This window comes from Vitis riparia, chromosome 3 (assembly GCF_004353265.1).
Source record: "Vitis riparia cultivar Riparia Gloire de Montpellier isolate 1030 chromosome 3, EGFV_Vit.rip_1.0, whole genome shotgun sequence".
NCBI classification, from domain to species: domain Eukaryota; kingdom Viridiplantae; phylum Streptophyta; class Magnoliopsida; order Vitales; family Vitaceae; genus Vitis; species Vitis riparia.
Window position 1 is genome coordinate 7,873,167 of NC_048433.1, and position 17,865 is coordinate 7,891,031.

Genomic DNA, 17,865 nt, shown 5'->3' on the forward strand with positions numbered 1-17,865 from the left:
ACTGTTTTTATCATACAAGGTTCAAATCAGATGAGAATCGCTCTTGAAAAACAAACTGTTTTTAAAAACGGATATAAAAAGTCCCTTCTCATTCTTTAGGCAAAAGGAATGGCAAAATGCTATAATTCAAATTTAATAGAAAGTTGACAATCAAAATCAAGCTCTGCAATTTTGAATTTGAAGAAGTATTTGGGTGGTTAATCTTTGCAGTGAAAGCCCTCATCAAAATCATGGTCCCACTGTTCTACTGTCAAAGACTGGAAACAAAATATAACAGATTTTCCATCATCGTCTTCTTTGTCTTCCTCCTACAAAAAGACCCAGAAAGAAAAGAAACAAAAAAACAAACGCCTTCATTGAGGCATATTCACAAACACCAAAAAGGCAAGGCAACACCACAACCTTCGTTTCACCCACCGCCATCATCACCCACCTCCGCATCTCCAGATTCTCCCCCGTCCCCTTCATACCCACCTCCCATCTCGCAGACCCTCTTCCACACCTCCTCCGGCACCGGCACCACCGACAGCCGCGGCTGCCGGAACAGCCCAAATCCCTTCAACCCACTCTCCTTCTTCATCTCCCCCAAGTCCACAGCCCTCCTCATCTCCCCCACACACCTCACATCCACAGCACCACCACCACCACCGTCGCCCTCTTCGTACCATTCACGAACGACGGAGACGACACCGACGACGCGGCGGGCCTTGGCGCCTGAGTGATAGAAGAAGCAGAGGTCGCCAAGATGCATAGCCTTGAGATTCTTCTGGGCTTGCTTGTTCTTGACTCCGTCCCAGTTTGATAAGCCTTCGTTGGCGGCTTGGTCCTCCCATGACCACTCTCCAGGCTCTGTCTTGAGCAGCCAGTAGTGCTTCTCCTTCCCCATTTTGCTTTCTTCTTCTCCTTTTTTTTTCCTCTGTCGTCTCCTTTTTGAATCCCAGGGGGCTTTTGTGCTTGCCTTTTGGCGGCAAATATGGGATTTTGGCGCCAATTTTTTTCTTTTATTTATTTATTTATTAACGACCTCTATGGGATGACAAGTGACCGTTATCAGCTAGGACAAAGGTTAAAAAAAAAATAAAAAAAAAAACAATATAAATTTTTCACCTAATATCATATATGAGTGGGAATGATATATTAAATTAAAAGAGTTATTGTAATTATTTTAATTGTTATAATAATATATTTAGTTATTAATTTTTTGAATTAATAGTTTTTATATAACAAGAGGTGTGTTGATTCATAGATGATACTTCCCTTGTATATTGTAATTTTTTTTAGGTTAAATTTGGTTCGAAAATGAGAGGAAAAGAAAATTAAAAAAAAAAAAAAAGGAAAATAAAAAATAAATTTAAAATTAATAAAATAATGATTAAATAATTTAAAAAACATATAAAATTTTAACTATATTTGATTTTTTTTTTTTTTATGTTGAAAGAAATTGCGAAAAAAAAATATTTTTTGTAACATTTTTTTTTTCCTTAATATCTTTCAGGACCAAACATAGCCTTAGTTTTAAGGGACTTTGTAGATTAACATCAAATTATTGGGTTTAGCACATGGGAGGAAAATTAATTAAAAATATTTCATGCCCATTTTATTTTACTTTAAATTAAAATACTCATTAAATTGAAAGATGTAAAAAAAATCAAGAATATCATCATTTTAGTAATTACCTTTAATTAATAAAATATTATATTTTAATCTAAATTTTATTTTAATTATTTGATCTAATATTTTTGTGTGTCTAATTCTAAATTTTTCATTTTTTTTAGGTGAAAGCATAATCCATCTAAAAATATAACATTAAAATAGGAATTATTTAAAAATTAACATCAATATTAATTATTGTGTACTTATTCACATAAGGCATAAACATATATACTTCGATGTTTTTTCTCCACTTTAAATACATCATTTAAAAAAAGAAAAAGAAAAAAGAAAAAGTCTAAACCCTTGATTCATGAAAAGAAAAGTTGTCTATTATAAAAATAAAATGATTCATTTAAAAAAAATATAAAATAAAAAATAAAATAAAATTTCTCAATCCACTCAACCCGTGCACAAACTTGATGTTTGAGTTGACACGTACAAAGTTTGAACAAGTCGAGATCATACTTGAATTAAAAAATATCAAGGATTGACATGATAACCCATTAAAACCAAAACCTATATTTTGTTTATTTATTTCTAATTATATATTATAGTATATAATATTAAAATATTAAAAAGCGAAAACAATAAATCATTTTGGTTTTTCTTAGTTTTAAATTATATCCAAGGAAAGAGTTTCTTTTTTTAATTGTTAAAGTATATGAACAATTATTTGTATTAAATTGATAAGTAATGATTTATTTCAAAATTTTAAAATATTTAATTTTAATTTTTTTTAATAATATAACTTTTATTTAATGAGTTTTAAAATAATTATTTTATTTGATTACTCAAAAAAATCCATAGTAACTTATGAAAACTCGAACTATCTATAGGTCAGGAATTGGTTAAAAATTCTCAACTCAAGGTCAAATTGGGTTTCGCACAAATTAACCTTCTAACTCATCCAATACTTATAGGTTACAACCAATTTGTGAAGGAAGTACAAACAACGGAAGTATTCCTTCAACCTTTTTCTATTATTTTTCGAAAAAGTCCATATTTAGTTAGATAGGAATAAAAGTCCACACGTGTACATTATTATACTCTTGACTTCGTACTCGAGGCCAAGAAGTAAATCAACACAAAAATCACCTAACTAAGAATCAACTTAAAATTCTACCTAATCTAAGAATGAAAACTAAACTATACTAATATAAATGAACCCATCATCCAATTCAAAAAATATTTAGAATAAAATAATTGAAGGTTTCCATGTCATTCAAATGTTGCAAAGCTTGTAACATGTGAAATACCCTGAGGAAAAATGTTCACCTAATTAAGGTCCATTCATGGTCCTACATTCCACCAAATCCTCATTGAATTCATGGGCTTCTCCATAAGTTTCCAACTTTTGACCTATTCTCTAACTCAAGTAGCTTGTATGATTTGGTATCATGGATTGTAATAGGGCCTATTAAATCAATAAAAAAGTCTTCAATACTGAAACATCTATGTATAAAACAAATTAACATTTAAATTATCATAGTCAAAAGGATGTCACAATCATGAATATTAAACCAATGTGGCCCAACTATTTATTATGATAAAGAGGGTTGAAGCAATCCTAATATTCAAACAATTAATTCAAATTTGAACTTGTGTGGTGGCCAAACTAAAGAAGTTGTGATCCATGTGATAAGAATTTCTAAGATGACACCAATGGTTGCTTCTAGAAGAGAGTGGAGAAGTACATTTATTATCTATCATATAAATGTCAAACATTTGAGGAAGGAAAGGCATAGGAAGCCAAGTAAACCATGTCCACCAATACCTTTTGGCCATCAATGACTCTTCAACATCATCCATCAAAGCTTTTAAAATTGACCACATCTATGTAGATACTAACTACAAGGGCATTAAAATTGACCACATCAATGTAGATACTAATTAAATATTAAGTTGGTTAAAAACAAATAATAATAATAATAATAATAATAATAATAATAATAATAATAATAAACCAAGATCCTACTATCTTACTCAAGAAGAGATGAGATTTTATTTTCTATTTAACCAAAATCAACTTGTAAACTGTGCTACTTCTTTACCATGACTTCAAGCAAGATATACCTTCAATGAAAAAATTAAGTGTTTCATTCAAGTTTATCTTCGAAATTAGTTTTAACCTAAAGATTACTATTTAATTGCTTGTTAAAATGTTTTAGGTTGAGCATAAGCTTATGATGCATATTCGAAATCTCAAAGTCAAAATAAATAAATAAATAAAATAAAATAAAATAAAAAGAAAACATAATTCCAATATATGCTTCAAGACAAGCCTTCAAGTGATTGGAGCCCAAGTACATGCTCCAGTGGTATATAACAACCATGGATTATGCAATATGAATGTCCAACTTAACCTAAATTGATGCTAAGACCTTAGTTATAGCTTTAAGTTTCATTTTGAAATTAATCTCATATTTAAAAGATGAAAAGAATGCAAGTTGCAAGAATTGTTTTCAAGCAAAGGTAGAATAAAGCGTAAATGTGTATAAATGAGAGATTGAGGACTTAAGAAGTATGAAGAGGTTAGGCAACATAAAATAAGTGAGTTGTGAGCATGAACATGGGAAATGAACATTTTAGATTGAGATAGAGGACAAACAACAATGATAGAGGAGGTTTGAAGCAAATGCAACTATTTTCATTTAAAAATTTTGGAACTCAAAATTTGGTATATTACATAGAAAGGAATTTTTCGAAACCATTTTAGGGCAAACTATAAAGAGTTTTGAAGCTTGAGATGTCAACAATCTAATGATTTAAACAACTTACAAATTGGAGTTGAAAAGAAAAAGATATGCATATTTGGAGCAAACTACATAGAAAGGAATGTTGAGCTCAAAATTGATAGGTTGAGTTCTAAATGGTTTTTTACCATTTGGAACTCAATGGAATGCAAAGACTGATTGGGTAGAGGCTTAGTTCAACCCCCCAACACGCGCACACACACACATCACCTATTTTGAGCAAATGAAACACATTAAATTCGAAAACATGACAAAACTACATGAGCAATGTGTGAGTTTAAAATGGGTTGGAAATTTTAAACACTCTTGAATTTGAATTTAGCTTCTTTAGTCACTAACAAGTTTGAAATTGATTTTGAACTCATCCTTATTTTAAACTTAGATTTGCGTGTTGAGTTTTGAGTTCTGAAACACATCAAAATAAATTCCAAATGCATTCATCTAATCCAAAATGCATCCTAGATTTAGAATTTCTAATATTTTGAGTTTTTATGTTGTTTATAACCTATTTTTGGAATAAGTGGTCAAATGAAGTGTGTCACACGTTAAGTTTATGAATTTACTACATAAACTTTCTTAGTTTTATGTTTTAGGAGATCTTGGAGAGAAAAGTTTGAAGTTTTTGCGGAAGCAAATAATGGTTTGATTTGTTTCCTTTCACTTTGATTTAATATATTGTTTTAGTTTCTCTTAATTTAATGCATGATTCTTTACAATATTATAGATTGTACATGAATGCAATATTACTCTCATGAGAGGTTCATTTTAGGGGTGTGAAACATGAAAACTTAGGGTTAGAAACTAAGAGCAATGGGTAAATAGGGTTAACAAGTGAGATTAATGAATGGTTTGTGATATAAATCATGAATCTTTAGTTCTCTCCATGATAGTTGGACTTGGAAATGATACAATAAAGAATTACTTAATACAAGTAATTTTTGGCAACCCTTGATCACTAGCTATCTTAGTTTTCCCTATCATTATCTATCCTAACATAAAACTACCAAGGGTAAGAGTTAAAAAGCTAAGACTTGAACTTGAAATCAATTTTATTCGTTTGGTGATATTTAGGAATTAGGCTTCAAATGCAACTCTAGGTTATAAAACTCAAGTTGATTGTGAATGACCAAGAATCCTAAAAACTTTAAGATCACCAAAAATAAGAAATTGTTGTTCACTCTAACTTTTCTTCCTGAAGTTGGATTGCAGAAACCCCCATACTTGAATATTTGAATTAAAAATCAATATTTGTTTAGTTATTAATTTAACTTTCTTTAGTTAATTCCATTTCATTAAATCAATTCATATATTGTTTTCACTTTACAATTTAAGTAAAAGCAAGTCATTTAAACCTAGTTTTAACCATTTTCATAGGTCAATCTTTGAAGACGTTACTCATAATATTACAAAAGCCATAGTAACTTTTTTTTTTTTTAAATTTTTCTTAGCTTTAGTTGTTACTTAATTAGACTTAAGTAATCTGATATAATAGAGAATCATGGCCATCAAGCAAGTTGGATTTAGGAATTCATGTAAAGTTAGGTCAAGGGGCAATTAATTTCTGCCTATACATGTTAGAAACTTGACACGTTGAAAATTATACTTGGGCCTAATTTCTATATATATGTAAGATTTTTTGAAGTGCTTGTAAGAGTGAAAATTTAGGTAAACTTTCAAAATTTTCATTTCACCTTTCCAAGGCTAAAAGCAAAAAAAAATCTTATAAACTTTAAAGTTAAATATGGTTTTTAAAAAGAAAGAAACTTAGTCCTAACTTTGACTTGATTACAAATTTCTATATCTTCAACTTAGGTAGTGAGTTAGTCCTACTTAGTATAGAACTCTAAATTTAAGCTAAGTGGCATGCTTTCTCGATTGAGTAGTTGATTGGTTGATTATGTATCCACAATGACCTACAACTCTAATTAAATGTTAGTTGCTAGTCACTAAGTTAATTACACGGGAAATTATCTTTAACAACTAGTTTATGCAAAACCACCTATTTAAAGCTCTTACAGTTTGTCTACTAATCTTCCAACTCTTGAAAATCATTCTTATACCATTAGTGCAAGAGTTTAAAAACTTGCATACCATTATTAATTGCACTAACCTAGCTACCTTCACTTGTATTCCTTTATTTAAAGCTAATTTTTTATTCATCACCATTTGATCCAAGTAATTTCTATGAAAGAGAAATTTAAGTGAGTAGAATTCACTTGTGCAAGATTGTATATGTTGATTGGTATCTTGGAAACCAATTATACTTGGAAGTAGACGTGCATTTGGAGGATTCTTTAAGTTGGTGGAGCTTGAAGATTGTGGATGTAGGTAGGATTGTACCAAACCATGTTATATTATGTTTTCCTCGTTACATTAGTATTGAGTTTTTAAAATTTTCAATAGTATAGTAATTTTTAAATATTTATGAACAATACTTGATTCATCTATATTTAGGTATATACCTAGATTAGGTAAGAATAATTTGAATATGTTACAACCAAACTTTATTTATTAAAAGTAAAACTAGAAAGTTTGGCAAAATAATAAAGGGAATCTTTTTAGGTAGAACAACATTATTTATCAAAGATAAGCTATAAGGAAACCTTTTTAGGTGGAACAACTAAAAAATGAAGAAAAATCATAAAGGATACAATTGCAAATCCCAAAAAACACTAAAAATAACATGGAGAAAGAGGTCAAGTTTTGACCCCAAAAAACACTAAAAACATCCTGAACCTAAAGACTAAGGGAACTACGTCATCTCATATGTCAAACCCAAGAGTCCAACACATGAATGAACTTGACTAATAAATCCATCATGTAGCTAGTTGATAAATACTTCAAATTGATTCAAATCAATACTCATAACAAAATTAAAATATTATAATTTTTTTATTTGAACTAATTACAGTATCTCAAAAATAAATTCAATGATTATCTCAAATGCCTTAAAAAGTTCTAAAAACCAATATTGAACTCAATCTTAAGTCAATAATTCTAAAGTTGTTTCTAATAGAAGCAACATTTCTAATCCAATCTTTCATCATCAATACCACTTGTACCTAAAAAAGTGGAATAATAGAAAAATGTGAGTTTGGTAGTTCCCTAAGGAAAAATAGCTAAATAAGAAGAATCAAATATTCTACAATGGGAAATATCACATTTTTACATAAATCAATTAGCAATTAAACTTAATTTCATAATTAAGTTTACTTCCTTTGAAAAATTATGTACATTCAATTTTAAGATAGAACCAAATAATATACTTTGCATTCTTAGTTTATATTCAACAAAGTTCATATATAAACATTTTATTCTAGTCAATTGATACTAACATTTTGCTCAAAGAGTGAAACTTGTACTAATTGGTTAACCTTAATTTGTTCATTTTACTAGTGGATGTAACAATTGCTAATCAATAATATATCAACGACCAATTATGCCCTTCTTGACGAGGTTTATATTGCATCACTATCCTCACCAAAGGTGATGAAGATCAACAACTTATCTCATGTTGATCAAGGTTATTGATAACTAGAATTTTCAAAATCATTGTCAAAAATTAGAAAGTGAAATTTACATGCATAACAATCAAACAAATCATATAATATTCTCAATTTATTTTATAGACTAAAAAATAAATCAAAATATATTTCAAAAAAAATATTTAATCCACTTTAGGGAATTTCAACATTTTAATACTTTAAAAACAAATGAAAATAAATAAAGAATTATAAAATAACTTATTACATTATTAACCTTTATCTCAAAGAAATCACTCCAATTTTTGAAGGACTTAATTCACACTTAACATAAACACATTGAAATAATAATAATAATAATTGACTAATTACCTTAAATTAGTAAGTTCCAAAATTCTTGTTTTTATTAAATAAAATGATAATCCACACTTAAACTTTCTCCCACAGTTTTTTTTTTTTTTTTATAAATTAAATCTTTATCAACAATAATATTATCATTTTCACTTTCCCTAATTGCACTAATTGTGTTTATTGAATTGTTAATATTAATATTAATTTTTTAATCATATTCACTCAATTTGTATAATTAATTTTGAAAAACCAATGTTCAGTAGGTAACACCTGATGAGGAGTGAATGAGTATATTTAAAAATTTATTAACTAGGGAGTTGAATTTTTAACCCAATTCTAACTTGTGAGAGATATCAAGGATAATCACAATAATCAAAATATTTAAAATAAATAAATAATTATGCAAGGGACACATAAAATTTTACATAGAAAACCCTCTCACTTACCACCGAGTCTAAGACATTAAATCTAAATCCACTATATGAGATTAAATCATATAAATTTACTTGTTTGTTTTACCCTAAAGACATTCTTTAGAATCTATAACTTGATCTATAATTGCAATGCAACAATCTTCAATTGCTTCAATGAATACTCTTCAGTCTTATTGAAGGGATGTAGGTATTCAAACAACCTAATATTTAATATTCTGCATCCTTCTTGATAGATTGAAAATGGTAGGGCAAGTTAGTTTGAACCTCCCTCAAAGTGTTTACAAAAAACACATTTAGGTAGGGTATATATAGGAAAAAAGACTAGTGGAATTGAAATTAATTTAGAAATCATATTTTATTAAAAATAATTTAGAAACTTAGATTTGAAAGATTTCATATTTTAAATTAAAAAATTTATTTTATAAAAAAAAAAATTGATTTTTTTTTTTTAAATATAATCTTAAATCTTCAATTTAAAATTTATTTCTAAATTATTTTTATTATTTAAAAATATTTTTCTTTTCAAATTCCCAATTCCCAATTTAAAATTCTTTTCAAATTAATTAAGATATTTTAACTTAATTAAAACTTCCAATTCAACCCTATTTTATCATCAAAACTAATTTGTCTTTACTCAATCATTTTTAGACTTAACTGTGACTTCCAGTTGTATCAATAACAACATTGAATCTTCAATATAAAGTAATATCTAAAAAGTTTCTCAACCTAGAAAATAATTTAAATAAAATTACCAACTTACAATATAAAGAAATTGTACTAACAAATTCAATATCTAGAAATTAGATCATCTTAAAATTTATTAAAATCTTCTATTCAAGTCAATTTAATATTCAACTTTATTTATATATATATATATATATATATATATATATATATATATATATATATATATATTATTTACAATAAAATAAATATTTTTTAATTATTAAAATGAAACTCAAATATTAAATCTGTATCATATATCTTACATGGGTCACTAGTATGATATTTATACCAAAGTTTTTTTTCCCTACTAATCTTAAATTTAAGGTAAGAGAAAAGAATTCAATAAAATAAAATAAAAGGTGAAAAAATCACCTTGAATTTTAGAACAAAGCAAAGAAAAAAAAATCTTCTTTTCTAACTCTTTGAATCAAAATTCTCTATGAATCTTCCTATTTTCCCTCTTCTATTTTGTCTTTTTAATTTTTTATAATAGGAGAAACTAGAACAATATAAAGATAAATAAAGATAACAAGTTGTTAAAGGGACATAACAATATCTTACCTATATTCTCTTTTAAAAATAAATTAAATTAAATTATGTAAATATCCCTAAATTCAAGGTAGGGTTGTTGTATTCTTCCCTTCTTATAAAAATTTCGTCCTTCAAATTTATTAATTCATTATACTTTTCTACTTTTACATCACTATAATATTTTCATTAAGAAATCAAGTAAGTCATTATAAGAAACAACTAAATCCTTTTTTTAATATCATTTAAAACAATTCTAAGTAGTTTGATTTTCTTTCATAATTTTTTTTACATTTTATTTCTTTATCTATTAATCTCCATTTAGTTCCTTTCTCTTCCCTATGAGTAACATTAGAATATCCTAATGTGAAAAACTTACTCTATGGAGGTACCTTAACCAACTTGTACAATGCTAGCATAATAATAACTTAGTAAATGAGTATAACAATCCACAAGGACATGAAAAAAGAAAAGTAAATCCAAATTAATTAAAACTTTAGCAAGTGATAAAACTTAGGGATATTCGGCACCACATTTAAAATGCTTTGAGTATCTTTAGCGGTCATGGAAAACACTATACCATTGAACTAGAGGTTTAAGCTTTCAATCCTTAACTCTATCATTCCGAAGTTCCTTTTTATTTAAGGCAATCTCTAACCATATAATCGTAATTGCCACAAATCAAACAAGCTCTTATTTTCTTATGATATGGTGTGCCTCCATGCCTATTCCCATGGGACACGCCACATTGGACCTTCCATATGAGTTTCGTATTATGCTCCTCTACTTTTAACTCTTAATTGAACAAATTTCTTTTACATTTGATTGTTTATTATCAAATCTACGCCTATTAGTTGTTGCTTAAAAACTTTCACTACCCTTCTTAGATAAGACGGCTTTATATATTCACTACTTTTGAGTTTACTTCTAAATCTAAAACTAAAAGTCTATCCCATAGAAATGAATTCAAACCATCCAAAAATTGATGGATCTTATAACTCTCCATAGAGATAATATCTAGACTAAATACAAAATTATATAAATATACCTAAATCCAATTCCAAGCAGGTTATAAGCTGTCTTGTGCATACCCAACCCCCACTCTTCTGGCACAGATAATCCTTATCCACGTTGAGCCGACCTGTATACCTCAGAGTTTAAGTTACTTATATATCAAGTCAACTTTGCCTACGGGTAGCAGCCCAATTCGCACAACGCCACCCTCGACACCTACAAACTTAGGTCATCTCTAAAGTCATCTTTCTATTCTTGAGACGTGTAAAAAATGTACTTATAAATTCATTCTTTGTCAATCAATGGAGGCAGCCAATGCAGACAAGAATCAATTCTTACCAAATTGCTTTTATCATCTTTAGTGGAAAGTTTTTGCTTCTTCACAACTCCTTCAGCTTTCCATACAATATAGATTTAAAACCAAGGTTTCAGTGTGAAATATTTTTAAAAAGCAAGGGCTTTTATTTACGAGAAATTAATTTTTAAATGATAAAATGAAGCAACAAGACAAAAAAATATGTGGGCTCTATAGCTTTAATGCAATGCACGTAGTTCAAACAAAGCTACTCCTTGAGCCAAACAAATTCTAAGTTTATTTACAGTGGTTGAGGGTGGAGCCCAAGTGTCCATGCATACTGCCAAAAGATGAAGTGTTGCACAAAACCCAAAGCACACGACTCACACCCATGTCCCTTACATTATCAGGATAACGTTGCTTCCATGCCATTCACCAAATATTAATGCTTCTACTTTCTTGAATGATATATTCAATATGTACATCACGTTAATCAACTCAAAATTGATTGAGTTTTTGACAAGACATAACAGATCATCACACACACACACATATATAAATATATATATATATATATATTACAATCCTTACTAGACGACAACTTGGGAAGAAAGCCACAAGAGATGTGCCAATAATTTTGACTCAAATTATTAATTTTTATTTTTTAAAAAAAATAATATTTATACTTTATAAGCTTAGGTAAATTAATGTTTTTGAGTTTGAGTAGTATTGAGATATTTACTCTTTTTAAGTTACCTTATAAGATTAGAGGTGTGAGTATCGTCACTTTGCTCGATCTTTGGATAAAAATAATTGGTTTTACATGTGATGAAAATTGAATCAATTTAAGGTCGGTTTGATTTGGTTTGTATGAATCGATTTCGCTCAATTTAATGGTCCTTTTTAGTCCTCAACTCAATTGTAGATATGAATTTATTTTAAATTTAAAGCCTACTAATTTGAGTTTATATGAAGTTATAAGTTTAATTTATTTTTAAAATTAATTGAAACAAATTTGAATTTGATATTAAAAATATGCTAAATATATTTAAAATTAATTTGATTATAATATAAAAATAATGAATTACTTTAATAAAAATCTAATATAAAAAAAATTATTAAATATCAAATAATTATATGTAAGTTTTAAAATATCGATTCAATTCGATTTTTATTCGCGATAAAAAAATTGAAACTAAACTAACAAAGTCAATTTTTAAAATTCTCAAATCGAATCGATCTTTTTATTATTGAAAACTAAATTAATTTTTATTGATTTGCATCGATTTGTTAGTTTTTTAAATTCTATTTACACCCTTATGTAAGATTATAAATATATGACTTTTTGGTAGGATTTGCGGGGAGAGTAAAAAAATGAAAAAAGATAGGGTAGATAGAGTAGATTGGATAGAGAGATGCTGAGATATATTAATCTTTAATTTTCATGGATTTGGTGGAATTACGTAATTACATTGCATCACATAAATATTTTACTTTTTTTTTTTCTATTTGAATATTGCAATTTTTCCAACAAAATGAAAATGAAAATCAACTTAGACTTATTTAGACTTTGCTCTTGGCCAAAGAACACATGCATAAATTTGAAATCTTTATACATAACACCAAAAATTTAGTAGCTAGCCTAGCTAAATGGCATGGGACAGAAGACAACAATCAGTATAGGAAAAACACACTGAAAGCCATGTCAATAAATCTTCAATCTTTCTTTCTTGTTCTTCCATGTTAGAGATGACTGAGTAATGGGAATATAAAATTAACAAATTATTTATACTAAAGTTTGATTAGTCCTTGCAAGTAACAGTTAAGTTGGTTAACCTGTATGACAAGTGAAGAGTCTGTTGAACTAATCCAAGGATTTTGATGAGTTGGGAAATCTTATATCTTGTAGAATTCAATTTAGAACTTTTATTGAAAAGCTGCAGCATCCAAAATACAGAGGGAGTTACAATAACTGATATGGTAATTTATCTAAGAATTTCCTGTTGGAAACAAAAACAGAAGAAAGATACAAACAGTATAATCCAATACTAATACAGCCATGGCCTGCTGACTACAAAAATCTACACGATCTAAAACTGTAGTATACATATGGATGACATGAACAGGATTGTGATGTACACATAACTGAGGACTAATAGAAGATCAAAGTATGTGATGATTTCATGGATTCTTCTTCTGGGTGTAGATGTAATCTGTGTGAGCTGCAAGTGTTCTCCTCATCAAACACTCTTCTTCCCCAACTCCTTCACAGCTCTCCTCCACCTCGACCGTCTTTGCTTCATCAACATCCTTCAATACATGAAATTAACAGAAATATGAGCAAAACCCAGAAATATTTTTTGAAGAGTCAGTGGTTGGAATTCATTTTTGATGTGAAAAATGATATAATTTGAGAAAATTAACATACCCCATGTTGGATTTTCATTGGGGTGACATCGGAGAATGAAGGGCCTGGGCGGGCGGCCTTGCAGGATAGAGTGAAGAAGAGGAGGGAGGATATTATGAAGAGGGAGGTGAGCTTGGAGGACATTGTTCTTGCCTTCTAATGGAACTGTCAAGAGAGCAACAGGCACAGAGAGGAGGGACTCTCTGTGTAATGAATTTATAGAGTATGCAAAGGTGGAAAGAGGCTCATATTGAAGAGTAAAATAAGATAGCCATTTATTTACTCTACAAAATGGAAAAATGTTAAAAGAAAAGAAAAAGGTAGAAGAATTGGCTATGGCTCCATCTGGTGAGATCTTGACAATTACAGGAGGTTCTAGAAGAGATTTGATTTGTATACATGAACAGAGAAAGTCCAAACTAACCTAGCCTGGTACACATCTGGCAGCATGGGGAGGGTTTTGGTATTAGTCCTTTTTCTTAATTCAGTGTTCTCCTAATCTCAAATTTTCATCCGAGAAGAGTCTAAGGGTCCTTATCATGAACCCTAAATTCATTCTTTGTGTTGTTGATGCCCATTAAAATTTCAAAAGGAAAAAAGAAAAAGAAAAGATGAATATAATGAGGTCCATGAATGCCAAGAAACATAGCCTGAAATGTGAAATGATGACCATTTTTGGCATGCTGATCAGACCATAGATGGATTGAAAATGAGACACCAAGGGACCACTGCAGATATGATAGTCATGGTAGTAAATAGAGGCAATGACATTTGCTGGTCATGTAGAGGGAAATAGACAATTCTTCACTCATTGATTATGGTGGTGGGGTTGGGTGATTGCAAACCAGAGATAAAATGCTAAGAATCAAGGCCTGAAAGAAGCTTCTCTGGTCAGCTTTTGAAGCCTCAACTTTACGTCCACCGTCCTCATGAGTTTCTTTTTTCAGTTAGGGGCAAGTGCATTCAATTTTTATTTATTTATTGCCATATCTTATAAATGCAATTGGGTGTTTGTTGTTCGGTAAGGGCTCATCAATACCAGCAAGTGCGCTTAATTTTTGAAAAGCAATTTTTAGTAACTGTTTTCTAAATTAGTTTTGAAAAGTAATATTTGAAAATAATTTTTAAAAATTATTTTCTAATATTTTATAAAAAAAAAAAATTATATAAACAATAAAGAAGTTCATTACATTTTTCCTCAATGTCCTGCTTCAATTAGAGTACTCCAAATCTCATATCATTCAATCTTTTGATACCGATAGGAGCAAATTCAAGATAATCGTCACTTTTACTATTTTTATATATAATGCTTTATTTTTAAGCATTTTTCATATTTATATAATTATGTTTTAAAAAAAATCATCAAAAAATAAATAAAAATAATCAAAAAATGTTCTTTAAAGATATTTTTTTTTATTTTTAAGAATAGAAAATTATTTTCTATTTTCTAATAGAAACATTATCAATATATATATATATATATATATATATATATATATATATTTTCACTTGCTTCATGAATTAATAATAAATTAGTTTATGTATGATGAAAATAAAGTATTTTTTTTATTTACATATTTGTCAAAATGTTAATAATAAAAGTGCCTAATAAAACTAAAAATATTTTTATTAGAATTATTCCAAACAAGACATCGAGCCCCATGAATTGATGATAAATTAATTGATTGATACAAAAAGAAATCTTTTATAATTTGAAAGTGGGCTATCATCACATAGAGGTGGAAGAAAGTCAAACGAAGTTTCTATGGAAATATAAAAGTGGATTTGGTAGTTTATTCACTTCTAGATGCTGGCATTGTACATATTCAATTGTATGAACAAATAAAATACCAAATTGGATTTTTCTATGGTCTTCTAGAACCCATTGAAGAGAATTCATATGGTAGTTTGACCAAAATAAATTAATTGAATATTAATTCATGCCTAGAATCAACCATATTTTTAGCTTCCATAATAATTAATCAATTTACAAGCCAATTAAGCTTTTATTTAATGAGATTCAAAGAAGGGAAACTTGAATCTATACCTAACGTACTCATGCATGTTCTTTCATGAATAGCTAAATTGTAGCTTATAATTGAAACCTTATACCACCATAAACCCTTAAACTAGAGGTGGGTAATAATGTGTCTTAAATTATTTCAGACATCTTGGTCCATTTTTGGATGATCAAGACATAATTTTCATTTATATGCACTTTAATCTAGAAAGATAAAATGTTTTCGACTCTATTTAAAAATATTTTTAATATAATAAACATTTTAAAAAAATTAATATTTGACAAAATAAAATAAATTTTATAAAAAATTGAAAAATCACATCTAATATTGACAAACCCAAAACATTATACTTGATTTGAAAAAAGGGTTTAAGGATTAGATTGAGATTTAAGTGGTATTTATTTTTTGGTTGAATAGAAAATATCGAAATATTTAACTTTTTTTATTCAACTAAAAGTACTTTGTTGATATTAGCCGAACTTAACTAAATTAAATTTATTATCAATAAATTTAATTTAATTATGTTGGTTGATATCAATGAGTTACTTTTAATTAAATAAAAAAAAGTCAAATATTTATCTTTTTCTATTTAGCAAAAAAAAACACCATCTTATATTAAAATGCAAAAATAATCTTTGTAATTTATTAAAAAAAGAAAAAGAAAATGATTCATGAACTTGCCTAAGGTTCCCAACTATCAAGACAGAATGATGATTAGAAATTCACTGTCATTTCCACCACTATCAAGACATGATCATGGATATCCCTTCATGCTCATCCAAATGATCATAATTACTAACCCTAATAAAAATAAAAATAAAAAAGGAAAAAGAAAAGGGTGCCTGATATCATCCTAGGCATCATAAAAGTCTGTCAGGGTTTCCAGAAGTGTAGGGTTGCAGACAAAGTATCAGCAATCAATCGACTATAAGGATAGATAGAAGTGCCGGGCTCGCTTCTCAACCTTTCAATAATAATGGAAATCGGAAAGAAAGAAAAGAGGACCACAGCCACAGGTTGTGGGCACTGGGCATTACCTCATCTACCCACCCAAGATCTTTCTATCCGTATATTAAATTAAATTAATAAAAATCTAAGAGTCATACACAATTAATGAAGTCCCCTCTTTTCACACAGGGCCACACGTTTTTCTGTGGTCATCAGACATCATCCTCTCTCTCTCTCTCTCTCTCTCTCTCTCTCTCTCTCTCTCTCTCTCTCTCTCTCTCTCTCTCTCTCTCTCTCTATATATATATATATATATATATATATATATATATATAATGCCACAAACTACCTTTTTTTTTTCTTTCTAAAATCTTAATAATTATTTAAAATTTTACATATTTTTAAAAATAATGTTAAGAAACAAAGCAACAACTAAAACAATTCTCAAAATAATTTTTAAAAATTATTCTATAATATTTTATAGGATAAAAATCTATTTAAAAGTTTAAAATATTTTTAATTTGTTTTTAATATTTTTAAAATTAATTTTTTATATATTTTTAATATTTAAAAAATAATTTTTATCTAAAATTTTATTTTTAATCATTCTTTATATCTATATAATTATTTTTAAAAATAATCCTCAAAAAACAAATAAAAAAATAATTAAAAGATGTTATCTGAAAATCCATTATTTTCTATTCTTAAAAATAAAAAATAAAAAATAATTTTTAATTATCAAATGTGTTTTCCTATAAAAAACCATTCTAAAAAAACAATTTTCAAATATACCTTCTTGTTGAACCTTGAATATATGAGTTTAAATATATACAATTTACTCTATATGCTGACAACTAAGAAAGCCACTGAGACAAGAATAATGCATATGTTTAGGGTTCATTAGTGAGAAACAACAGAAAATTATTCCAAGAAAAAGTGAAGAAAAGTGAGGGGAAAAAAATGAAAAAGAAAGAAAGTTTCATCCCAATAATTTTTTTTCTACCCCTCTCCAATTTTCTCTCTTTTCATTAAAGATGGGGAATCTGAAAAAGTTATAAACTGCTAAATAATTTTTATTACATTTAATTTTTCTTTCTATTTCTATAAAGAATCCACCAAAACTTCATCAATTAAAAGCTTCAGGGATAAAATAAGTGTAGACAAATTTCATGCCAGGTTGGGGACCTCAGAGTGATATCTAAAGGATACTTCCCTACCCTTGCATTCCATCTCTCTATTGAGGATCTGCAGGG

The 17,865-nt window shown here is 28.2% G+C and overlaps 2 protein-coding genes across 2 annotated transcripts; both read right to left on the bottom strand.

Annotated features, from left to right (window-relative positions):
- Positions 1-143: 143 nt before the first annotated feature.
- Positions 144-951, bottom strand: LOC117911580 (thymocyte nuclear protein 1). Its single transcript, XM_034825986.1, has one exon. The coding sequence runs from the start codon at positions 884-886 to the stop codon at positions 410-412; it is 477 nt and encodes a 158-aa protein (XP_034681877.1). The 5' UTR covers positions 887-951; the 3' UTR covers positions 144-409.
- A 12,188-nt stretch (positions 952-13,139) lies between these two features.
- Positions 13,140-13,880, bottom strand: LOC117911427 (phytosulfokines-like). Its single transcript, XM_034825798.1, has 2 exons — positions 13,665-13,880; positions 13,140-13,546 (listed from the first exon to the last, which is right to left on the bottom strand). The coding sequence occupies exons 1-2, from the start codon at positions 13,785-13,787 to the stop codon at positions 13,418-13,420; spliced, it is 252 nt and encodes an 83-aa protein (XP_034681689.1). The 5' UTR covers positions 13,788-13,880; the 3' UTR covers positions 13,140-13,417.
- Between the last annotated feature and the right edge of the window lie 3,985 nt (positions 13,881-17,865).

Bases quoted from the DNA above. Each gene is read 5' to 3' on its own strand.
- LOC117911427 (XM_034825798.1), bottom strand. From the start codon at position 13,787: ATGTCCTCCAAGCTCACCTCCCTCTTCATAATATCCTCCCTCCTCTTC. The intron at 13,547-13,664 runs GTATGTTAATTT...CATGTATTGAAG, and splicing joins CAATGAAAATCCAACATGGG to GATGTTGATGAAGCAAAGAC.
- LOC117911580 (XM_034825986.1), bottom strand. From the start codon at position 886: ATGGGGAAGGAGAAGCACTACTGGCTGCTCAAGACAGAGCCTGGAGAG.